The sequence below is a fragment of the Arachis ipaensis genome, chromosome B7 (genome assembly GCF_059453495.1).
Source record: "Arachis ipaensis isolate K30076 ecotype BB chromosome B7, ASM5945349v1, whole genome shotgun sequence".
Classification (NCBI taxonomy): domain Eukaryota; kingdom Viridiplantae; phylum Streptophyta; class Magnoliopsida; order Fabales; family Fabaceae; genus Arachis; species Arachis ipaensis.
This window is the reverse complement of record NC_142442.1, coordinates 5,606,428-5,628,855: the sequence shown is the minus strand read 5'-3', so window position 1 is coordinate 5,628,855 and position 22,428 is coordinate 5,606,428. Positions and strand designations below refer to the sequence as shown.

Here is a 22,428-nt window from a genome sequence, read left to right as displayed (position 1 = left end):
GGCCAATCAAACTACCTCAGCTTTTGCACTATCCTTCTTAATCCGACAAACAGTATCTTCAGTCAGCTCAACAGGAATATTGAACATAGAGTGAGCCGTCTTACCACCAGGTAACAACAGAGAAGCAATACCACTAGAAGCAACGTTTATAACAATCCTTTTCTCAGATCGCAATCGAGCCGACAAAACCCTATACAAAAAAGTTTTTCCAGTGCCACCAAAGCCATAAACAAAAAAGAATTCGTGCCTCTTATTCAAAACACAATCAATAATTTTATCATAGACCACCCTCTGCTCTTCATTTAACTTTAAGACGTTTGCATCATGCTCACGAGTCAAAGAAACAGTGTCATACTGCAACTCACGCAACAACATCAAGTTGTTAAATTGAGACACTAAAGAGTTATTAGGAACTGGCATACCGGCATAATTTCTCAATGATTTTCCATTACTCTACAATAGTTTCTCAATTTCTAACAAACAAAATGTTTGCAACTTGTCCTGACTCATCGTTAAATCTACATTTAACAATAATTAATAAATATTAGCACAATAATATAATTTCTGCACTGTCTAAGTTCGTGTGTGTCTGCTTTTCATATAATAAAATCACCATAAACAAATTTCTTACCAGGATATTGCAGCTCATGCCTTCTACGATAAAGAATATCATCAGACAAATAGGCCCAAGTTTGTTCCCAAACTGACAGAGGCCTTCCCATGGAACCAGATAACAACAATATCACAAAAAACCTCCTTAGCTGTGCAGCGGACGCTACCTCGGCAACTTCCTTAATAGCAGAAACATACTCCTTATCATCTATCAAGAATCCCATGGCAGAACATGCCTCCTGAAATGTATCATAAGTAACACCATTCACAGTTCGTATACTTCGAAAACTGGTACAACCTCTCTGCACATTCAAAAGCATCCGCATATAGAAAAGTTTACCAGATGACGGATGAGCAAAACTCAATCTTCCAATTGAGAATCCCCTCTGTCTCGGCTTCCACTCCCTACTGTTCGAACAATAGACAAAATTTCCTGGATATTCAACATATGTTAAAGACCGCCCATCCGGGAACCGCCTGTTGGCCATCATCCAACCCGTAAACATCGTCAGCAAATCTTTGTTGCGCAAATAAACATGAGTGGTGATATCAGCATCATCGAATACAACATGTTGCTGGTTCAGCAAGTAAAAAGTCAACCTCTGTACTGACGGCCATCTATGATGAATATCATAAGCAAAACTTCTCCACATGGATTCAGACGGTGATAAATAACGACAGTCATAATACTGCTTGATCTCATCAACCACCTGAGAAGATTCACCAACATGATATATTTCTCCAACAGTTGCAGTCACCCGATCCGGACCCTTATTGATATACTTAAAAAGATACTTGATGACGTTTGACTTGTTACAGAGCTCAAGATTTATGTGAGCTTGATATTTCATTAACAGCAGTGGATTATAAGGCACAACAAATCTGTTGTCAATATCAACGTCGTTGATCTTCACTGTCACACCCATGTTACGACGTCTATATATCGGATAGCCAACTTCATCAAAGCTCGTTTGATCAACAAATCTTTTCGGATAAAATTTTGAGCACTTACCATCTTTCATGCAAGGAGAACTCGGTCTAAGAAGACCGCAAGGACCATGGATCATGTACTTGGTGACAACATTATAAAGAGATGGAAATTTATGTGGATTGGGTAGTTTAGCACAGATGAATTCATCAACAATTTCAACACTTTATAAGTTGCTTTCCCCGTTAAGCCATAGTAACATGTGTGCATGCGGTAGACTTCTTTTTTGGAACTCAATAGTATACATGCCTAAAAAATACAAAACACAACATAAAGAAGCCAGACAACTACATCTACAAAAACAACAGACAGAAATTGAAATGCTAAGCAAGAAAGGAACATACCTGCATTAAGTGGACCAAAAAATACACCTTCCTTGAGATCGCTTAGCAGGCATTTCAACTTAGCATGAAAAACCCGGCAAGAAATATCAGGACGATCAGCGATGGGAATTCGCTCTCGCTCCGTGAAACGCTGAAATTCAGGCCAATTTGGATTACACGTAATAGTAAGAAATAAATCTGGATAGCCAAAATGTTTACAGATTGCCATCGCATCCTGACAACGATTAAACATATAACGTCTACCACCAGTGAACGAAGAAGGCAAGATGACTCGTGTCCCAATTGAAGAAGCTTCATCATCACCACGATGCATAGCCTCTTCTATTCCTTGAAGCACTTCTCCTCTAATTGTACTTTGCTTCAACCTAATCTCATACAACCTCTGGGACTCAATCATCGTGAAACAATCAACAACAAATTGTTGAAATAATCGCCTATACTTGTGAATAATTCCATCTTCTTGCTCCCTAATTTGCAAACGAAAACATATGAATTCCCTGAGAGAAACCCTTGTTCTTCTTCCAGGGACATACCCCTCCTGTTGACCTCGATATGGAATATTCAACTGGTAACCATCCTCGCCATATGGAAACAACAACGGATACTGTAAAGGCCAATACAGAGCATGAGTTTCATAGATACGTTGCAACTGACCAGTAGTAGATCGAACAATAATGTCACGACCATGATCCGACGAATCAAAATCTCCAACAATCAGAGCAGCGACTTCATCACAAGAGGGAGAATTGTAATTTCTTCGATCAACCTTCCTATGCGAATACAACTTCAAAGAGAATATCTCGGATGGATGACACTGATAAAATTCTCTGACTCTTCGAAATGACTGTGCTATGACATTATGAGTATCAATCATTTGCAATAACTCAATTATCAATTCTTCATCCATCTCAGATGTTTGCTTAAAACAAATATACATTAACCACAAAAAATATTTAAAACCACACAGGATACAATTTCAATATGTTTTGATAAATCATTATCAACCAGAAATGATTAATAACACATTATAACGGGAATAAAACACAATATAAGTATCCAGTGACAGATATAAACATGTTTTTCAACGCCAATAACATTAAAACATCAAGGAGATAGAATAAAAAAAATTAACAACAAAACTTCAAACACACATACCGAAAGATTTCCCGCCTATGCATTATCTCATGCTGAGTGTCGTATATATATAATTGCGCAAATTTAGGCTTCTGACCAGGATCTGGGAGCAAACTTCCAATCCGATGATAATTTTGACCAGTTATTATAAACTGCGGTGGACCACTCCCATCATTCACTGAATCCAATACCTTACCACCAAGAAACATGAAGGCAAACATACTGTTATAGGATCGAATATTTTTTTGGAAATACAAACTCTTCCTATCATGTCCATTAATCAAATTATATAACAGATCTGGGGGCTTTTGAAGATAAGGTAATTGAATTTTCCCTTTTGAGCAACAAACAGTAAAAACAGGTCGACTAATTGTAGAATCTCTTTCAACACGTTCTGATAACCAAAAACACGCCCCACAGATTGAGCATTCATAGTTAGGATCACCAACATCAAGACAACCTGGTAAAAATAAACAACAAAAAAACATGCATAAGAATAAAATTTTTTTTATCTGAGTTAGATGCCATGAAAGAGATTGAACATAAAATGAATAAACCATTAGCTTATTGATATAATATATAATAAATAATTGACTCGTTTAAATTTTGTAAGAAGAATATATAGGAAAACACTATTTCTATTTTACACTGCCTGAATAATATCTCATCACAGAAGCAGAATGGAATCTTTTAAAACTAACTAAATAAGATTTTAATTTGAGTTTTATTGAATAATAGATGATTTAAGAAAGAGAGCGTACCTTGTATCTCACTTTGCCAGAACAGCGGATGATCAATAACAGAAGCAACTTGACTTAATGAATTTATCGTAGGATCATATATTTCTGATTGGTCTATATCATCCATTTTAATTTAAATTAATAGAAATTTACGTAAATATATATTTAACAACCAAATATAAAAAAAATTCATGATGAAATAAGAAATGAATTGATTATTTAATAATCAGCATAAAAATTGAACGTTAAAAATGTAATAAACTACAAAAACCAATTTGAAGTAACATTGATTTATTAAAAAACAAAATGTAGATAAAACATAAAGCATATTCAAGAAGAGTTTGTTTTCTTTTTTAATGTTAGAATAGACTTTGTTTCATTATTTTAATTACTCATACTAATTATGTAAGTTCAAATTATATAATCCAAATCACAATTAGAATGATGTTGTGTTTTTTTATACTTTGATGACTCTATTGATGCATAGCATTTTCCAAATTTTTTAAGGAACTCCCTTTTTTCTTTCTTATTTTAATTGAGTCATTACACCATTTTTTTCCTTAATTAGCTTCAAAGGCTTTGTTTTTCTTTTAATTGAATTCATGAACATATTTTTTTTTGTAAATATATCCTGATACAATTGACCAAATCAATACCAATAATAGCCTAATAAAAAAAATGAATTTTGTCTGAGGGATATGATTGAAACAAAAAAGATATTATATGCACCTAACAGAAAATTTCAAGAATTTAGAGGACCAATAGAGTAATTAATTTTTTTAATATGAAATTATTGATATGGTACTAAATGAATTTATTCATACGATACTAAGTGAGATATTAAATTAAAAAAAATATAAAGTACAGAAATCTCCTAAGATATTTAATTTGGAATTGCATGAGTTACTATTAGTTAAATCAAACCTTTTAGGTATAAAACTGCAAAAAAACAATAGTAAATCAACAAACGAATGCGTTATTACATATAAATCAAAAGACCTTAAAATATAATTTAACAAAAATAAAATTGGACATGAATAGAATACTTAAACATATTATTGTACCTGACAAAATAAAAGTTGAACTCTGGTAAACATTCTGGGACACGTCAACTAAATTTTCTAAAAGAAAAAAATGAGCACAAAACATTGGAAACATATAAAATAAACATGTAAATTATTACAAACATAAGGATCAACCGCAAAAATATAGATAGAGCAACAAAAATTACCGGAATAATCATTCAAAGAAACAACAGGTGTCGAGGAATGGAGCACCTCTAAAACATTAGAAAAGGAACAAAATTACAAAGACTCCAATGGATATAAAATCATTGAAAATTGAACCAAAATAATAAAAATATCACAAAATTAAAATCAATACCCACCTCTTGCATTTCGATTGTGACCTTGTGTTTGCTTTCTTTTCAAAGAATTTCTCCTATATTCTCTAGCAAGAACAGAATTCTGAGACATCTTTGTTACACGTACTAAAAAAAAGAGTTTGAAACACAAACCATGAAAACTACCCCTAATTCATTGCAAAAAAGGCATTGACATTGTTAAGTACCCATAAAAAAACATGTATTAAAAAAAAGCCGGGTCGATAGGAAAACAAATTGTCAATCTATTAACCAACAAATTTTCTATCTTTTTTTGGGGGAGTAAGTGTTGGAGTTAACTTTATAAAAGCTAAACAAACCAAAAAAGAACTTACATAACCATAGAGAGTTTTGACAAGGGAGAAAAGCAAACAAAATAAAGTATTCTAAAAAACACCAATAAGTAAATAACATGAAAAGTTAAAGTTGTACAACAATGAACAAATAAAAATTAAAAACTGCTGCATTTCATGAAAATATTGATAGTGATATGAATAATTACATATGGCTATCTCTCCTATGATAAGGAAGATCCCAACATCTGACAACCTATCCTAGTATGTAACCTAAACAGGCTACAACATTGAAAATGTGTCCAATCCCTAGCAAAGTCACTATTACAAAAAGAGGGGTTGAGGATACAGATACTTGACACATAACCGGACCCAACACAAAAGGAAAACCCCTATATTTGACAATCCTATTTGTTGGACACAATCCAAAAAAGTCAAACCAAAACACCATCCAGACAGCATGATTACATTTCAAAATATTTGGAATCACAAGCCTTCTTAATCACTTGTAAATATACTATGTAAAATACCTACACCTACACACAGCAGCTCAATACAACATCTTTCCCATCTTCACCGTTAACTAAACCAGAAAACTCAGACCCTCCATAAACAGCAGACTATTTTTTAGCAAGAAAATCTATAAGAACTGGAGATTTACATAAAATCCCAAAACACTCACCATCAACTTTTTTACTTTTGATACAAGTCTTTGATGACTCCTCCTTAATACCAATATCCGCTTTTCCAAACAGGACAGATTTGTGTAAATCAGGCTCCTATTCACATGGCATAAGAGTTTAAAGACACATTACACCATAAGAAAAATTCACCAAAACAGAATATAAAAAGAAAGAAAGAACAAAACATGAATTTACACAATCTAAGGATAATTATAAGAACATGTAACCTTTTTTGGAGTAGACTCGTCATCAGCATCATAATTGGGAAGTTCAAACATGGTAATAATGGTGGGATCATCACATATTCTCCTAACTCGGAAAGTGCCATAAAATGTATCATGTGGGACACCTTTGGTATCAACCTTAAGCGGTAACTTCTTTCCAAGGAGCCCTTGGAAAATGGGAGGATAAGTATCCCCACATACAAGCTATTTTGAAAGTAATACATAGGAAACACAGAGTTTAAGTAACAAATATCACATCCCATAAACTGAACAAAACAGAAAACACAAAGTAAGTACATACACTTGCATCTCTTTGAACCTCACTAACAAGTCAGCACATAATTTCTTAAGCAAATAAGATGTCTCACGATCAAAGAGAAGGAAAATACCCTCCCCACTATGATCTTCAACTATTATTTTAACTTTAAATCTGAAGAGAGGGAAAAAAAAGGAACACAATGATTCAGAAAAAATAATACCAAGAAACATCATTCTTACAAACAATCTAGAAGACAAAATAAAAATACACTTTCAACAAAATTTCTGACCTTGGAGTGACATTGGTTATGTGCTTCAAACAGAAATCACAGTAATATGCACCATTCTGAGGATAGATACCCTTTCCACACACACAAGCAGAATACCACCAACCTCCATCCTCAACAATACCTTGGATTGTACCAAAGATGATAAAAGAACCCTCCTATCCAAACAGCATTTCAGAATTTGTTAACAATATGAATGAAAAATCAGATCTCGAAAATGTTGTTTGATTCTATTTTTCAGTTCATTTGTACATAAAATAAACATAAACAAAACTAACTCAAATGAAGACAACCTGATTCTTATCTTGAAGCTCTTCAATTGTGCATTTTCTAGTTAAACGCATGAAATCATCTTCTAACGACACAACTTTACCCTCATTTTCAATAAACAGTGGCTGAGTACCATTCACCCCTTGCTCAATCATACTAAAAGAAAAAAAATTTGATAATACTTGTACTTGTTAGCCCAGATTGGCTGTAAATAAAGAACAGAATAAAAAATCAACAAAATAAACCATCATAACCTCTGCCTGAACTCAACAACCTCAGGAAGATCAGGATTAAATAACATTTGAGTGGCATACATCACATTTTGAAGGCCTACTTGACCTACACAGGAACACAGAAAGAGTCAAGCAAAAGTTTATTGGAGACAACACCTAGAGCAGTAATGAGATGTACAAAAAACAAACAATGTACCCCTAAAGAACTTGACTTTTGCAAGTTGAATGACTACAACAGGCTGCTCCACATAGCCAGACGCAAGAAAATGATTTACTTGATTAACATAGTCCCCAAACAATGCACATCGCAAGGTAAGACTGAAACTCAAAACATAACAAAATAAGGAGAGAGAGAGAGTGATTAAAACATAAAGATAAACCAGCAGGAATGACTCAATCAACATACTCTTTGGAAGTTAATTCCAGCACAATCATTTTCACAATTTTGCCCTCTTTTGCATATTCTTTCTCTTCTCCCACTGAAGTTAAAAGACCAATAACATCTATTCCAAACAAACAAAACCTATTAAATATTCAAAGCATCTGTTAAAAAAACTTAAATAACAGCAAACAAAGAAGATAGACTCACCAACTAAAAAATCATAATCTTCGATCATATTCAGCAAATCAGAAAAAGGAAACATGTTGAAATAAGTCTTAGGGATAACATCTTCATCAACAGCTACAACAGTGGTTTGGTGAAGGAAAACCAATTTGAATTCATGAGAAGTTGCTCTATAACTATCATGATTTGAAACAACAGTAAAGTATGCCATTCTATAAACCTGACCCTCAACTATAAGATCCCTAAACCTATTAAGGAGTGGTTTTTTAACTGTAGCTTGTATTTTTCCACACTAGAAATCCAACAAAAGAACAAAATTAGATTAGTGAAACACATAATTTAAACTTGTAAATTTAAAAAACAGGTAACACCATATTTAAAAGAGAACTTAATAGGGACTAACATGCTCATCAAGGAGAATCATCTCCATTGAGTTAGGAACCTCATTGTTACCAAAAGAGGGTACAACCCAAAGCCTTAGAACCCTAACTTTCAACCTCCAAGCCTCTCTAGGAGGATGCATCTTAGAAATCATATCAAATGGAGGAGGCATTGCAGTAAAAAAAAAAGCAGATAAACACAGTTGATGAAATAGATCAAAATGGAAACAGAAAAATTCTAAAATAGATAGAGCTTAGGAGGAAATAGAACAGAGCAGAATGTTTGTGCATTGAATGTGGTCCACCAACAATCCTTTTATAGAAAAAAACCAAGACACAAGCTCACTTTTTTGAATTCAAGTTGAGGATGGAAATGGAGGGAAAACGAAATCTGAGTCCACATGCATCTCCATTCAATGGCATAGAGACAACTAATCATAGGAGCAAAACCTGAATCAACACAAAAAAAGGAAAAACAAGTGAAAGTTTCAAGAAATCAAGAAATAGGAAGCAAAAAATGAGATATGACACCATACCTACTACAGTGCACCTAAATATCATTACACCATAGGGAAAACAATCATCAACTACCCCAAACAATGATTCTACTCATGGCAATGAGAGTTGGTAAATGTCCTAGGTAGGGATACATTGGAAACAGCAAATCAATGGAAAAAGAAAGTATACACAACCATCAATAAAAATCTATCAATCACATCAACACTCATCAAATACACTACCTAGAAGAGAATTCCCTAGTAACACAAACAATGGAGCAATGGCATCTGATTGTGAGAAAGCCTCTTCCTTCTTATCAATCACATCACCACTGACCAAATAGATACAAACCCCATACCTTGATACGGATACACACATTTTCAGTGAACAATGTATGGCAAAACATAATTTTCTGTGCAGAACAGATCTTCAAGGGAAGATAACCTAATCAACGTATAACTACTTGGAGCAGGGAATTTCTTGTTAGTCAAAAATGTTCTTTTATACAAACAACAAAAGAATGGAATGAAATTGACCTAAAATCAAAGCAAACTGTATAAAGGAACTACCAGCCAGCTATACATCAATTTCTGTGAATGACATGACTACCAATAGAAAATATTAGGTACAAAACCCATTCCCTCATCATGATTCACAGAACCCACATGCAACCACCAATTCAGCTGATGTAAACTTCATGGATTTGTTGAATATACAGCAAATAAAAAAATAAAAATAGATTGATGAAATTTTAATGTTGCATTCAATGGATCTACTCTCAATATAATTATGAGAGTGCTTCATAGAATTTTAAATCAAATATAAAATGAAAGAACATGATCTTGAATACAGAGAACAGTATAAAAACTAAATGGATTTGTTGAATATATACAAACTAAAAGATTAAAAATAGATTCATCAGTTGATATATAGGATTTAATGGGTCTACTTTGCATATAATTAAATCAAGCACACAAATGCATCACAATTAATGAGAAGCGCAAAACATGAACAAAGACAAAAACAGCAAGAACAACTGAAAATTCCAACAAATCAAGAGATAGGAACCAAATCACACCATACCAGCCGCAGTGAACCTATATCTCATTTCACCATAGGGAAGGCAGTGATCAACTACCCCAAACAATCATTGTATTGATGACATTGAGAGTTGGTAAATGTCTTAGTTAGGAATACATCGGAAACAGCAAATGAATTGGAAAAAAAGTTTATAAATAAACTGGAAAAAAAATATACACAAAGAAGAATGAAAAACTGTCAATCACATAACCACCAATATAATACATTAGCTATAAAACCAATTACTTGATAATGATTCTCACAACCCACATGCAACCAGCAATTCATAATAGGTAAATTTAATGGATTTGATGGACATACCTAAAAAAAGGGGAAAATCCATCAATGGGATTATTTAATCAGAATTGAAATGGGAAAGCAAGACTTGAACAGTAGAAGCTGCAATTCGGAGTGCAAAAAAATTTAATGGGAATGGAAAATCAAATCAAACTATATAAAGGTACAACCAGCAAGCTATACATCAATTCTTGCAATCACGTCACTACCAATAGAACAGATTAGGTAGAAAACCAATTCCCTCATCATGATTCACACAGCCCACAACTAACCACCAAATCACTTTATCTAAAGTTAATAGATTCACTGAATATACACAAAATTAAAGAATACAAATAGATTCATGAAATTTGAATATCCCATTCAATGGGTCAACTCTCAATATAATTATAAGAGTGCTTCATAAAATTTAAAATCAAATACATATAACAGAAGATGAATCTGAATAGAGAAAATAGTATAAAAACTCAATAGATTTGTTCATTATAATTATTTAAGTTCTTCATAAAATTTTACATAAAACATAAGTAACAGAATTTTTAATCTGAATGCAGAAGAACTTATAAATTGCTACATTCATGGCAAACAATTCAAAGGGATTAGGAATAGCAGAATTGATAATCACATGAGATTCTAAAGAAGGAAATAAAGAAGATGAAAAACATTCATAGACCATACTCAACGTTAACAACAAGTGGAAAAGAAATGTAACCAAAAACATGAACCCACACACAAACCAAGTCACATACACAACTTCGAAATTACAATTTTCAGAAACCCTACACAATAATATCTGGAATAACACTGAAACAGATAACAAAAAGGATCCAAATTTGAAAAATTAGAAATCTCAGAAAATCATACACAATAAAATCTCGCCTAACCATCGAACAGACACCAAACATGATCAGAATTTGCACAATTATAAATTTCAGAAACCCTAGACAATAGAATTTTGGATAACCATGGAACAGATATAAAAAATGATCACATTTTGCACAATTTGAAATTTTTCAAACCCTAGACAATTGAATCTGGGTTAACCCTGCAACAGTAACCAAGATTGATCAGAAAAAAGTACACAATGAAGCGAAAGAAAAAGGATGAAGAGGAAAAAACATTTGAATGCACCTGATTGATGGATCGAAGATCTTCCATTTGTGCGTCCACTAGAAGATGGTTAAGCTGGATGAACGGCGACGAACCAAAGTCCCAGGAAAATAGGGTTACTGAAACGCGGAGAGGCGGCCAAGTCGGAGATGAAACCACGGCTATCTATTGTTTGATAGATGTTTGTGTGGATTATGGCCTTATGGGTATGGCGTATGACCCATATGGTAAAGTCCAACAAAAAAAAAATTGTAAACCAATTTATCTAAAAAAACCGGTTATTAAATGATTGGTCTAACCAAACCATGTTATATCAATTTGTAAATACATATAATATTGGGTCAAAACTAACATTATCAACAATTATTGTACAGCGGCTCTCCCAACCCTTGATATAGAATCTTTTTATGTGGTCTTTAAAGCTCTTGATTATTCTTTCCCCACCAAAGACATTCCCTTCTTTCTTTTCTTTGGTTTTTCTGAAACTGCTAAATGTTGGGTTTTGGGGAAGGTTGGGGAAAGAGGATTGGTGGCGGTGAATAGAAAGAAAAGGTAATGTTAAGTTCGAAGTAGAGAATTAATATTCAAAATTTATATAAATACATAGAAGAAAACAATTTTGGTATCCGTCATTTTATTAAGGTTGAAAAATTAGGATTTTGTTTAGTTAGGGTTTGATTTGGGGATTAGGGTTTTGTGTATGAAATTGGGAATTTTGGATTAATCTAAAATCTAATTAAATCTCTAAAATTATTCTAAAATATTATTTATTGTATCAAAATAATAATTGATTTGAAATCAAATATTCTAATTGAAATTATAAGATAATATAATTAATTTTTTATTTATAAAAATATTAGTATTAAATTCTGAAATTTCAATTATTTAAATCAAATTATATAAAATTCTTATTATTTTATATTTGCTAAACTTTATAATTTAAATATAAAAATTATTCGATAATTATAAAATCAGATAAAACATTATATTACTTTAAGGGATAAGTATGATTTTGGTCCCAAACGTAGAGGCTGAAAATTTATTTCGTCCTCGACCTTTTTTTCGCTCTAAAATGGTCCCCCAAAGTTTCAATTTGTTTTAAAATCGTCCTTCGGACGAAAATACCCTTCTCCCTTCACCCCAAAATCAACCACCACCACCACCACCACCACATTATCATCATCATCATCATCATCATCATCATAACAGAACCACCACCACCAGAACAGAACCACCACCACCACCAGAACCCACCACCACCACCACCAATTTTAAAATCATCATAGTCATCATCATCATCATCATCATCATCATCATCATCATCATCATCATCAGAAATCCACAATAATATTTCACAACAAATTTCAGCAACAACAATATTCTACAACAAATTTCACAAAATCCATAAATTTCACAAACAAATCCAGTTCACCACCACCACCACCCACCAGAACAGAAACCTACCCCAACTAGAACCACCACCACCACCACCAGTATCATCATAGTCATCATCATCATCATCAGCAGAAAAATCAAGCAACATGCACTTTAAACAATAATCAACAACACAAAAAATCCAGTTCAGAAGAAGAAGAAGAAATGGTGGTGGTGCTAGTGCAGGGAGGCAGGGCAGCGTGGCGGCGAGAAAGAAGAAGAAGAGGAGGAAGAAGAAGAAGAAGAAGAAGAAATGGTGGTGGTGCGGTAGTGCAGGGCGGCGAGGCGGCGGGGCGGCGGGGAAGAAGAAGAAGAAGAAGAAGAAATGGAAATGGTGGTGGTGCGGTGGTGCGACGGCGGTAGTGCAGCGGCGGTCCCCCTTCTCTCCCCCTCCTCCCCCCTCCTCCCCTCCCCCTTTTCTGCGCCCCCCGTCTTTCTGCGCCCCCCTTTCTTTCTCTCCCCACTTCTCTGTATCCCTTTCTTTCTTCTGGTGGTGGTGCGGTGGTGCAGGGCGGCAGGACGGCGGGACGGTGGTGCAACGGCGGCGGTGCAGCGGCGGTCCCCTTTCTCTCTCCCTTCTTCCTCCCCCGTCCTCCCCCCTCCTTTTCTGCGCCCCCTTCTGTGCCCCCCTTCCTTCTCGTATCCCTTTCTTTCTTCTTTTTATTTTTTATTTTATATTTATTTTATTTTATAATTTTTTTAATGAAGATAATTTGGTAATAAAAAAAATTGGTAAAAAAGGACGATTTTAAAACAAACTAAAATTTTGGGAACCATTTTAGAGTAAAAAAAAGGTAGGGGACGAAATAAATTTTCAGCCTCTACGTTGGGACCAAAATCATACTTATCCCTTACTTTAAACTCAATTAATCAAAATTTGCTTTAATTATCTTTAATAAAATAATTTCTGAGATTAAAGTACTTAATGAATTAATAAATCAAAATTAACTCTTAATAAGATTTTTCTGAAATTTCTGGGTCTTACATCCTACCCCACTTATAAAAATTTTCGTCCTCGAAAATTAGGATATTATAGAAAATATTACATGATTTTAACTCTTTAAATAAAAAGCAAAGAACCTTACTATTTATATTTATAAGTTTCAAATACTTTGATTATCACATAGCATAAAGATATAAGGATAGGAGTGTGACTGCAAGACAGAAATTACAAAGCAAACTTGATGCAAATGAGGTCATGGTTCAAATATGTAATGGTAAAGCAAGGCGGTGAAAGGTTATAAAACAGGCTGGAGTTAAAATGACATGGTTAACATTCGCACACTGATTTCGCACCAACTTCAAATATTCAACTATTCAAACTTCAACATAACTTATCTCTATTATTCTCAACCGTACTTCATCGAACAACTCATCCGAGAGTTTTCAACCTCATCAAACACTTTACAAACCTTACTACTGGTCATAAGTCCCACATCAACAAAACTCTTTCACGTGACACAAGGCTCCATAACTCCCTGTGACGTCGTACACTTACAAGTTTTACCTTTTACGTCCACTAAACATGTCCTAAAAGATTAATGTGTCGTTGTCTAACGGTCGCACAAGATACCAAAATTATTTTCGAGTATACTCAGAAGGATAGTAGACTTTAGAAAAGAAAGAAAAGCGAGGAGGACAATACTCATAATGATTTGAAAGAATGAATGAAATTGCAGGTAAACAAGATTACACAAGCAACAGAATATGCCAGAAAGGAATCAATTAGCAACTACAAGGATAACTCTTGAATAATTCGTCCAGTGCGCTGACCTCACAACCCGCCGTTCTTCGACGGTGCGTTCGACTTCGCATTCTCTACAAGGCTCGACGAGGCGCTATTCCCGGTGAGATTCGCTACAGAGATGGATCGCCGTGCCAGATCTGGTGGCTCGTGTATTGTTGCCGTCGCGAGTGCGGGGATGATGAGGTGAGGGAGGTCGTTTATCTGTTCAGTAATATTACCTTGGCTGGAATGAGAATGACAAGTATGTTATGCGAACTTTTTGGTTCATTCTTGATTTTTCACTGCTTATTGGGTTTTTCACTTTTTCCTTTTATTGCAGATGATATATACATAGAAGTTGTAGATTGATAATGTCATGGGTAATTCAGTTTACTGCATTGCATTATTAAGTATCTATTGTTCTAATGAATAAAAAAATATAAATTGATATGAATTGAACAGGTTCTGCTCTGTGAACAGGTTTTGCACTTGACTATGGAATAGGTAAGTGTTGTTGTTGAAATTATTGTTAAAAATGGATTTGTTATGCTGCTACTATTATAAATTAATTTCTTTCTAGCTCTTAACCTCTTGTTAGGAAGTTTCACATGCCACATACTTATTGCAAAGGGTACAATAAAACTAGGCCGATTAGCAAAAGAATTAGCAGCCGATGTAAATATTAAACACAAAGCCAAATGACTGCTTCCTCGTCCAATGGGTTATGTAACAATTAAGTGTCAATTTTAGTTGCGTCATTCCTTTAGTAATTATTTGGCAAAAGAATTTCTCTTATTGCTCAAAAGAATTCCTTACCTTATCTAATATCCATACAAAGAAAACATAATTTAAACCGTATGAGTACATGAGTAGTAATTTTGTGCTTCTTTCTCTGTTGCAGCATTCTTATAACTCCTAAATGATATAAATATAGTGAAACACATTGTTTGAGTGAAAGTTTGGATCAGTAAATTGCATAACCAAAATAATCTATCTGATTGCTGCCTATAATCTTTAGGCTATTTCTTGTGTTTTTCATTTTACAAAAATAAGTTTATTTTTCTTTTTAAGTTTTACACTAGTTCTTACTCTTTAGTACTTGTTTCAAATGAATATAACTAAGTTGAAGTGAATTATTCATGTCACTGTATAAAGGTTCGAGTTGGAATAGTTGGATACCTTAATGTTGGAAAGTCATCATTGATAAACCGTTTACTAAAGTGAAGAATGTGCCCTGCAGTCCCAGACCAGGAGTTACCCTAATTGTTCATGAACTTGTATTCTGTTAAAGTTGAAACTAATGGCTTCTAATGTTGAGTACTTAACAAATTTTTGGGAATTTTGATGATTGATGACAAATTTTCATGTTGGCATTTAATATTTAGATATTTCTTTTTACTATTTAACTTTCTAGTTTGTATTTTGATAAGATCATATGGTTTTGGTTGATGATATTTCATGTAGTGTTTTAAATTTTGAAGATATTTTAAGATTTATATTAGGTTATAATTATATTTTAGGATGTTTCTTTATAATTTATTTATTATTTTATTTTAAAATGATTTTTCTAGTTGAACCAGTGACTAGAGCGGTTTGGTGACCAGTCCGGTTCTCAGAACCTTGAACCCAACAGAATATATAAATTCAATTACAATTTTAGTATTTATTATCTTATCTTATCTTTATCTTATATTTATTTGTTCTTATTTTGTGCTTGTTTGGGCGCCATTATTTTGATAAAAAAAGATATTTTTTCAATGAAAAAAGATCTTTTTTTATTTTTTAGTGTGTTTGGCAAATTTCTAGTAGTAAAAATAAAAGCACTAGAACAATAAAAAAAATCTTTTTTGAGAAGCTGTAATTTATATCTTTTTTTAAAAGATCTTTTTCTCTTAAAAAAAGATGTTTTTCATCTAATAAATAAACAAAAACTACTTTTATATCATTATACCTAAATATAGTGCATGTTTGGGCGCCATTATTTTGTTAAAAAAAGATCTTTTTTCAATGAAAAAAGATCTTTTTTTATTTTTTAACATGTTTAACAAATTTCTAGTAGTAAAAGTAAAAGCACTAGTAAAATAAAAAAAAATCTTTTTTGAGAAGCTGTAATTTACATCTTTTTTTAAAAGATCTTTTTTGTTTAAAAAAATGTTTTTCATGTAATAAATAAACAAAAAAGTACTTTTATATTGTTATACCCAAACATAATTGATAGATAAAAAGACCTTTTTACATGAGATATCCAAACATAAAATTACTTTTACTTCTCTATAAGATCTTTTAAAAAAAGATAACTCGAAAAAAGATCTTTTCTTAAAAGCTCACCCAAACAAGCCCATAATTGATAAATAAAAAGATCTTTTTGTATGAGATACCCAAACATAAAATTACTTTTACTTTTCCATAAGATCTTTAAAAAAAATAACTCGAAAAAAGATCTTTTATCTTTATTTGCTTTTATCTTTCGTAGGCTAATGCTTATATATTTAATTTTACCTTCATAATTCAATTCAATTCAATTAACAATCAATTAAATTTATTCTTCTTTTCTTTTCCTATTCTTTCACAATTTTATCATGGTGAAGAGTGTATGCGTCTTACTAGATAGGAGAAAGTTGTGTAGAACTACTAGAGTTAGGTGCTTGAATCCAGAGCTCAGTGGTTCCAAAAAAATTGTGGCTAGTGTTGGAAACTTATGCAGCCGCAATTATGCAATGGATAGACTCAACCATTTGAATGGAAGTAAAACATCAATAACGGATATATCTGATGCAGTAAACAGCATGACTGGAGTTTCGGATGGTGGCAAGAGGTGTGATAGTGGCGATGAAGATAGTATTAATAAGGGGAGCTCTGGTCGAAAGAGGAAGAGAGAGTCTACGTTAGAAATGCTGCACTGGATTCTTGATAGGGCTGAGAATCCTTGTGATCCTGCAATGGGTTCAATGCCCAAAAAGTCAAAGTGGAAGTCATATGGTAGTGAAGAGATCTGGAAGCAGGCTTTGTTGTTCCGGGAAGCTGTATTTCTCAAAATCGATCACCGTAGTTTGCAGGGTCAAAGGATGCATCCTTGCATGTATGATGATCAGGTCGGGGCAAACTACAATCTTAGGGAGAGATTAAAAACTACATCTGGTGATGGCTCTTCACATGCTGGAGGAACAAAGGGAGGCTCTAGTGCTGAGAAATGGTCACTTGATGAACCTGCCACCGTGCCCATTCCTATTGGCCCGGCCCATCAAGCTGAAGTTCCTGAATGGACTGGCATGGCTGTTGAGAGTGATTCAAAATGGTTTGGAAACCAAATATGGCCAGCAGCAAAGGTGAATACCAATCTTATCGAAAGGGATCCCATTGGAGCTGGAAGAAAAGATTCATGTGGCTGCCAATTTCAAGGTTCTGTTGAGTGTATCCAATTTCATGTTGCTCAGAAAAGGGCTAAACTTAAGCTAGAATTGGGTGATGCATTTTACATGTGGAATTTACACAAGACAGGGGAAGATGTTAGGCGAGAGAAGAAGTTTAAGGATGTGGTGAAAGCAAACCCTCTTTCACATAGACATGTTTTTGGGAACAAATTTTCAAATCGTTTCCTACAAAGATCAGGAAAGATTTAGTGAGTTAACATTTGAAACTAATTGATATAAAATATTACAGATATAAAACTAACAGAAATTCTTATTTATATAAGAACGAACCTAATAAATAATTATTTTATTTAATATATAATTAAAAGTATTTTTTATTGTATGAAAAAAAAATATATACAACATTGCATTTTATTTACTTATTATCATTTATTAAGATAAAATTATGTAATTAACTTTTTTAAACATTAGTTATTTTTTTCATGCAATATAGAAATAAATGAATATAATATTTATTTAGTAGACCTAGTTATGTAAAATATTTTTGTTGTCATATTATTTGATAAACCAAAGAAAAGAAAATGTTATTTTAAGAAAAATTAATAATATATTTTTAATAATATTATTAATACAAAATAATAAATTTTAAATGTTCTTTTAAATAGTATATATTATTTAAATAATATATTTAAAATATAATAAAGTAACATTTTAATAAAAAATTTGTACAATTAAAAAATTATATCAATATTTTTTTATATGAATTTTTTTATTAAACTTCTTTTTCTTTTTTTTTGGTGACAACTTCTTTTTCTTTTGCAAGAACAATTAAAATATCATCAAAATATGATAAACGTTAAGATAAATATTTAACTTTATTTTCTATTTAGTTTGAATTTGGTCAATTTTGGCCATTTGTGCTTCTTCGTGGCAGCAATCTTCCATGTCAATTTATCTCTTCTCCTTACTTAGAATATCAAATCATCTTTGCACATCTTTGGTGCGGCAATCTTCAGAACCTATTTTCTATTTAGTTTGAATTTGGTCAGTTTTGGCCATTTGTGCCTCTTCGTGGCAGCAATCTTCCATGTCAATTTATCTCTTCTCCTTGCCTAAAATATCAAATCATCTTTGCACATCTTTGGTGCAGCAATCTTCAGAGCAATCTTCAAAATTAATCTTTATCTCATTGCTTAAGATGTGAAATCATTTATTTCTGCGTTTATGGTTTGTTGTCACCTTACTTTCTTGGTGTACAAGATTTGGATTCAATTGATTGGTTTGGTGTCTATGGTTTGTTGTCACCTTGCTTTCTTGGTGTACAAGATTGGGATTCAATTGATTGGTTTGGTTTTGGTGCAGGGTCTCTGTGAAATGATATCTGGTGGTGGAAGCAGCAAACTACAACATTTAAACAGCTAAAATTCGGCGAAAATTAGTACACTCTAGACAAAGTAGAGAGTGTTGTGATAAGATAGCCTAGGTGGATGTCCATTTTTTCACAAGGCTGAAGTTTTCAAGAGAGAAATTTGAAGACCAATTTTTAATAGAGGTTGAATTTGTACAGCTATAAATAAGGCTTCAGAGCCTTACGTACAATACACACAATTACAAATATTCCCCTCTCTCTCTCTCTCTATTTACAGTAATAAATCAAATGCAATTCTCTCTCTCTTTACTTTTAATACTTCTTTCTATCTTTACATATATATACATATTACAACATATAATATTAATGTATATATATAAATTATTATTGAGCTAATTATATTAATGCTAGAGTCTTCTATTTACATATTATATTTACATCTTCCTTATTTATTTAGTTGTTTTACAACACGTTATCAGCACGAGACTCTGATCAAATTTTTAGGAAGACTCAGGTAACAAATTTTTATTATGTTGAAACTCCCTCATCTTGAATTTAATGCTCTTGATATATCTGGAAATAATTATTCATCATGGATACTAGATGTTAAAATCCATCTTGATTTAATGGATCTTGAAGATACCATTAAGGCTGAAAATAATGCATCCCAGAAGGATAAAGCCAAAGCCATGGTTTTTCTTTGTCGTCATATTGACGTATGATTGAAAAATGAATATCCCACATTAAAATATCTTGCAGATCTGTGGAAAGGCCTTGAAGAAAGATACAATAATCAAAAGACGGTGATAATTCCTCAAGCCCGATATGTTAGAGAAAATTTTCTCGACCTTCCATACCTCGATTGTGCTCCTGCAGCAGCAGTATCGAGAAAAAAAAATTTAAAAATGTTCTGAGTTAATTTCTTGCTTTCTTGTTGCTGAACGCCAACAATGAGTTGCTCTTAAGAAATCATGAAGCGCGCCCAGCTGGCGCCGCCCCATTTCCTGAAGCAAATGCGGCAAATTATAACTCCATAAGAGGTAAATGGCAAGGTTTTAATAACAAGAAAAATCATGGAAGGAAAAGAAATTATGTTCAAAATAGAAGATCTCACCAGAAGTGGGATAGAGAAAGAAACAATTGACAAAGTAAATCAATTGAGGATAAATACTTCCGTTGTGGTGGAAAGGGCCATTGGTCACGTACCTGTCGTACCCCAAGGCACCTAGTTGATCTTTATCAAGCATCCTTGAAAAAGGATGACAAAGGAAAGGAAATAAATTTTGTTTCAAATGATGAAAATTCCACCACTCATTATAATGTATCTAATTTCTTTAAGTATTTTGAAGGAAATATTGGCTATTTGATCAATGATGGAATAGTTTGATATGTGTATGTGTTTGTTAAGTATTTATTATTGTGCATGTACTTCTACTCATTTTATAATTATCATTTGTTTTTGAAGAAAAATGGCAAGGACATATTCTGAAGATATTTGCCTTGCGGATAGTGCAAGTTTGCACACTATTCTTAAAAGTAATATATATTTTACCTATCTTGTGCCAAAAGATGAATATGTTAATACTATTATTGGCTCGGGCAATGTGATAGAAGGCTCCGGAAGAGCTATAATTTTGTTTCCTGGAGGAACAAAATTTATAATAAATAATGCACTATTATCTACCAAGTCCCTGAGGAACTTGTTGAGTTTCAAAGATATTCGCCGAAATGGATACCATATTGAAATGGTGAATGAGAAAAATCATGAGTATTTATGTATCACAACTCATGATTCAAATAAGAAAGTTATATTAGAAAAATTACCCTCACTTTCATCTGGATTGTATTATACCAAGATTAGTACAATTGAATCACATGCCATTGTAAACCAGAAGTTTACTAGCCCAAATGAATTCATAACTTGGCATGATAGATTGGGTCATCCGAAAACAACCATGATGAGGAGAATTATTGAAAACTCTCATGGACATTCACTAAAGAACCAGAAGATTCTTAAGTCTAGTGAATTTTGTTGTGCTGCATGTTCTCAAGGGAAGTTAATTTTAAAGCCATCACCAGTAAAGATTGGATTTAAGTCCCCTGAATTCCTAGAAAGGATTCAAGGTGATATATGTGGACCTATTCATCCACCATGTGGATCTTTTAGATATTTTATGGTCCTAATAGACGCATCTTCGAGATGGTCACATGTGTGCTTATTATCTTCTCGCAACCTAGCGTTTGCGAGATTACTGGCTCAAATTATTCGATTAAAAGCACAATTTTCAGAAAATCCAATCAAAGCAATTCGTCTTGATAATGCTGGTGAATTTACTTTCCAAGCATTTGATGCTTATTGTATGGCTAATGGAATAAGTGTTGAACATCCAGTAGCTTATGTTCACACACAAAATGGGTTAGCAGAATCACTTATTAAACGCCTCCAATTGATTGCTAGACCCTTACTTATGAGAACAAATCTCCCAACTTCGGTTTGGGGGCATGCTATTTTACATGCTGCAGCACTTATTCGTTTGAGGCCAACAAGTTACCATCAGTTCTCTCCCATGCAATTAGCTTTTGGCCAGCAGCCAAATGTTTCCCATTTAAGAATATTTGGGTGTGCGATATATGTTCCCATTGTACCACCTAATCGCACCAAAATGGAACTCCAAAGAAAATTGGGGATATATGTTGGATATGATTCTTCCTCTATAGTGAGGTATCTTGAGATAAAAACTGGAGATGTATTTAAAGCCCGGTTTGCAGATTGTCATTTTGATGAATCAAAATTTCCAACATTAGGGGGAGAGAATAAGCTTCCTGAAAAGGAACTTAATTAGAATGCATCATCGTTGATGCATTTAGATCCTTGATCAGGGCAATGTGAACTAGAAGTTCAAAAGATTATACATTTGCAAAGAATAGCAAATGAATTACCTGATGCATTTTCCGATACAAAGAGGATAACCAAATCTTATATACCAGCGGAAAATGCCCCAATTCGAATTGATGTCCCAGTAGGACAAGTAGCCACTGAAGTAAATTCACGCCAGAAGCGTGGCAGGGCGGAAAATGCCCCAATTCGAATTGATGTCCCAGTAGGACAAATAGCCACTGAAGCAAATACACGCCAGAAGCGTGGCAGGCC

General features: G+C 33.3%; 4 protein-coding genes and 1 pseudogene across 4 annotated transcripts; 1 reads left to right on the top strand and 4 right to left on the bottom strand.

Annotated features, from left to right (window-relative positions):
* Positions 1-6: 6 nt before the first annotated feature.
* Positions 7-420, bottom strand: LOC148550224 (uncharacterized). The gene has a single exon (XM_088494376.1). The coding sequence runs from the start codon at positions 418-420 to the stop codon at positions 7-9; it is 414 nt and encodes a 137-aa protein (XP_088350502.1).
* Positions 421-453: 33 nt separating this feature from the next.
* On the bottom strand, positions 454-1,538 carry LOC107606561 (uncharacterized). Its single transcript, XM_016308612.1, has 2 exons — positions 632-1,538; positions 454-518 (listed from the first exon to the last, which is right to left on the bottom strand). The coding sequence occupies exons 1-2, from the start codon at positions 1,536-1,538 to the stop codon at positions 454-456; spliced, it is 972 nt and encodes a 323-aa protein (XP_016164098.1).
* Positions 1,539-1,766: 228 nt separating this feature from the next.
* On the bottom strand, positions 1,767-3,945 carry LOC148550223 (uncharacterized). The gene is made up of 4 exons (XM_088494375.1): positions 3,840-3,945; positions 3,096-3,538; positions 1,945-2,863; positions 1,767-1,849 (listed from the first exon to the last, which is right to left on the bottom strand). The coding sequence occupies exons 1-4, from the start codon at positions 3,943-3,945 to the stop codon at positions 1,767-1,769; spliced, it is 1,551 nt and encodes a 516-aa protein (XP_088350501.1).
* Positions 3,946-6,512: 2,567 nt separating this feature from the next.
* On the bottom strand, positions 6,513-8,565 carry LOC110264814 (replication protein A 70 kDa DNA-binding subunit C-like; the record flags this gene model as incomplete). The annotated part of the gene is made up of 9 exons (XM_088494374.1): positions 8,416-8,565; positions 8,037-8,304; positions 7,854-7,950; positions 7,644-7,765; positions 7,469-7,553; positions 7,238-7,370; positions 6,948-7,102; positions 6,686-6,829; positions 6,513-6,603 (listed from the first exon to the last, which is right to left on the bottom strand). Coding segments are annotated over exons 1-9 (1,245 nt in total), but the record flags the coding sequence as incomplete, so codon positions are not given.
* An 8,551-nt stretch (positions 8,566-17,116) lies between these two features.
* Positions 17,117-18,165, top strand: LOC148550222 (AT-rich interactive domain-containing protein 1-like; annotated as a pseudogene).
* The last annotated feature ends 4,263 nt before the right edge of the window (positions 18,166-22,428 follow it).

What these genes read in the sequence shown, in the direction of transcription:
- LOC148550223 (XM_088494375.1), bottom strand. Translation starts at nt 3,945, where the DNA reads ATGGATGATATAGACCAATCAGAAATATATGATCCTACGATAAATTCA. An exon ending in CTGGCAAAGTGAGATACAAG is followed by an intron (nt 3,539 to 3,839) that starts GTACGCTCTCTT and finishes TATTTTTACCAG; the next exon opens with GTTGTCTTGATGTTGGTGAT. An exon ending in GGCGGGAAATCTTTCGGTAT is followed by an intron (nt 2,864 to 3,095) that starts GTGTGTTTGAAG and finishes ATTTGTTTTAAG; the next exon opens with CAAACATCTGAGATGGATGA.
- LOC107606561 (XM_016308612.1), bottom strand. Translation starts at nt 1,538, where the DNA reads ATGGGTGTGACAGTGAAGATCAACGACGTTGATATTGACAACAGATTT. An exon ending in GCATGAGCTGCAATATCCTG is followed by an intron (nt 519 to 631) that starts GTAAGAAATTTG and finishes TGTTAAATGTAG; the next exon opens with ATTTAACGATGAGTCAGGAC.
- LOC148550224 (XM_088494376.1), bottom strand. Translation starts at nt 420, where the DNA reads ATGCCAGTTCCTAATAACTCTTTAGTGTCTCAATTTAACAACTTGATG.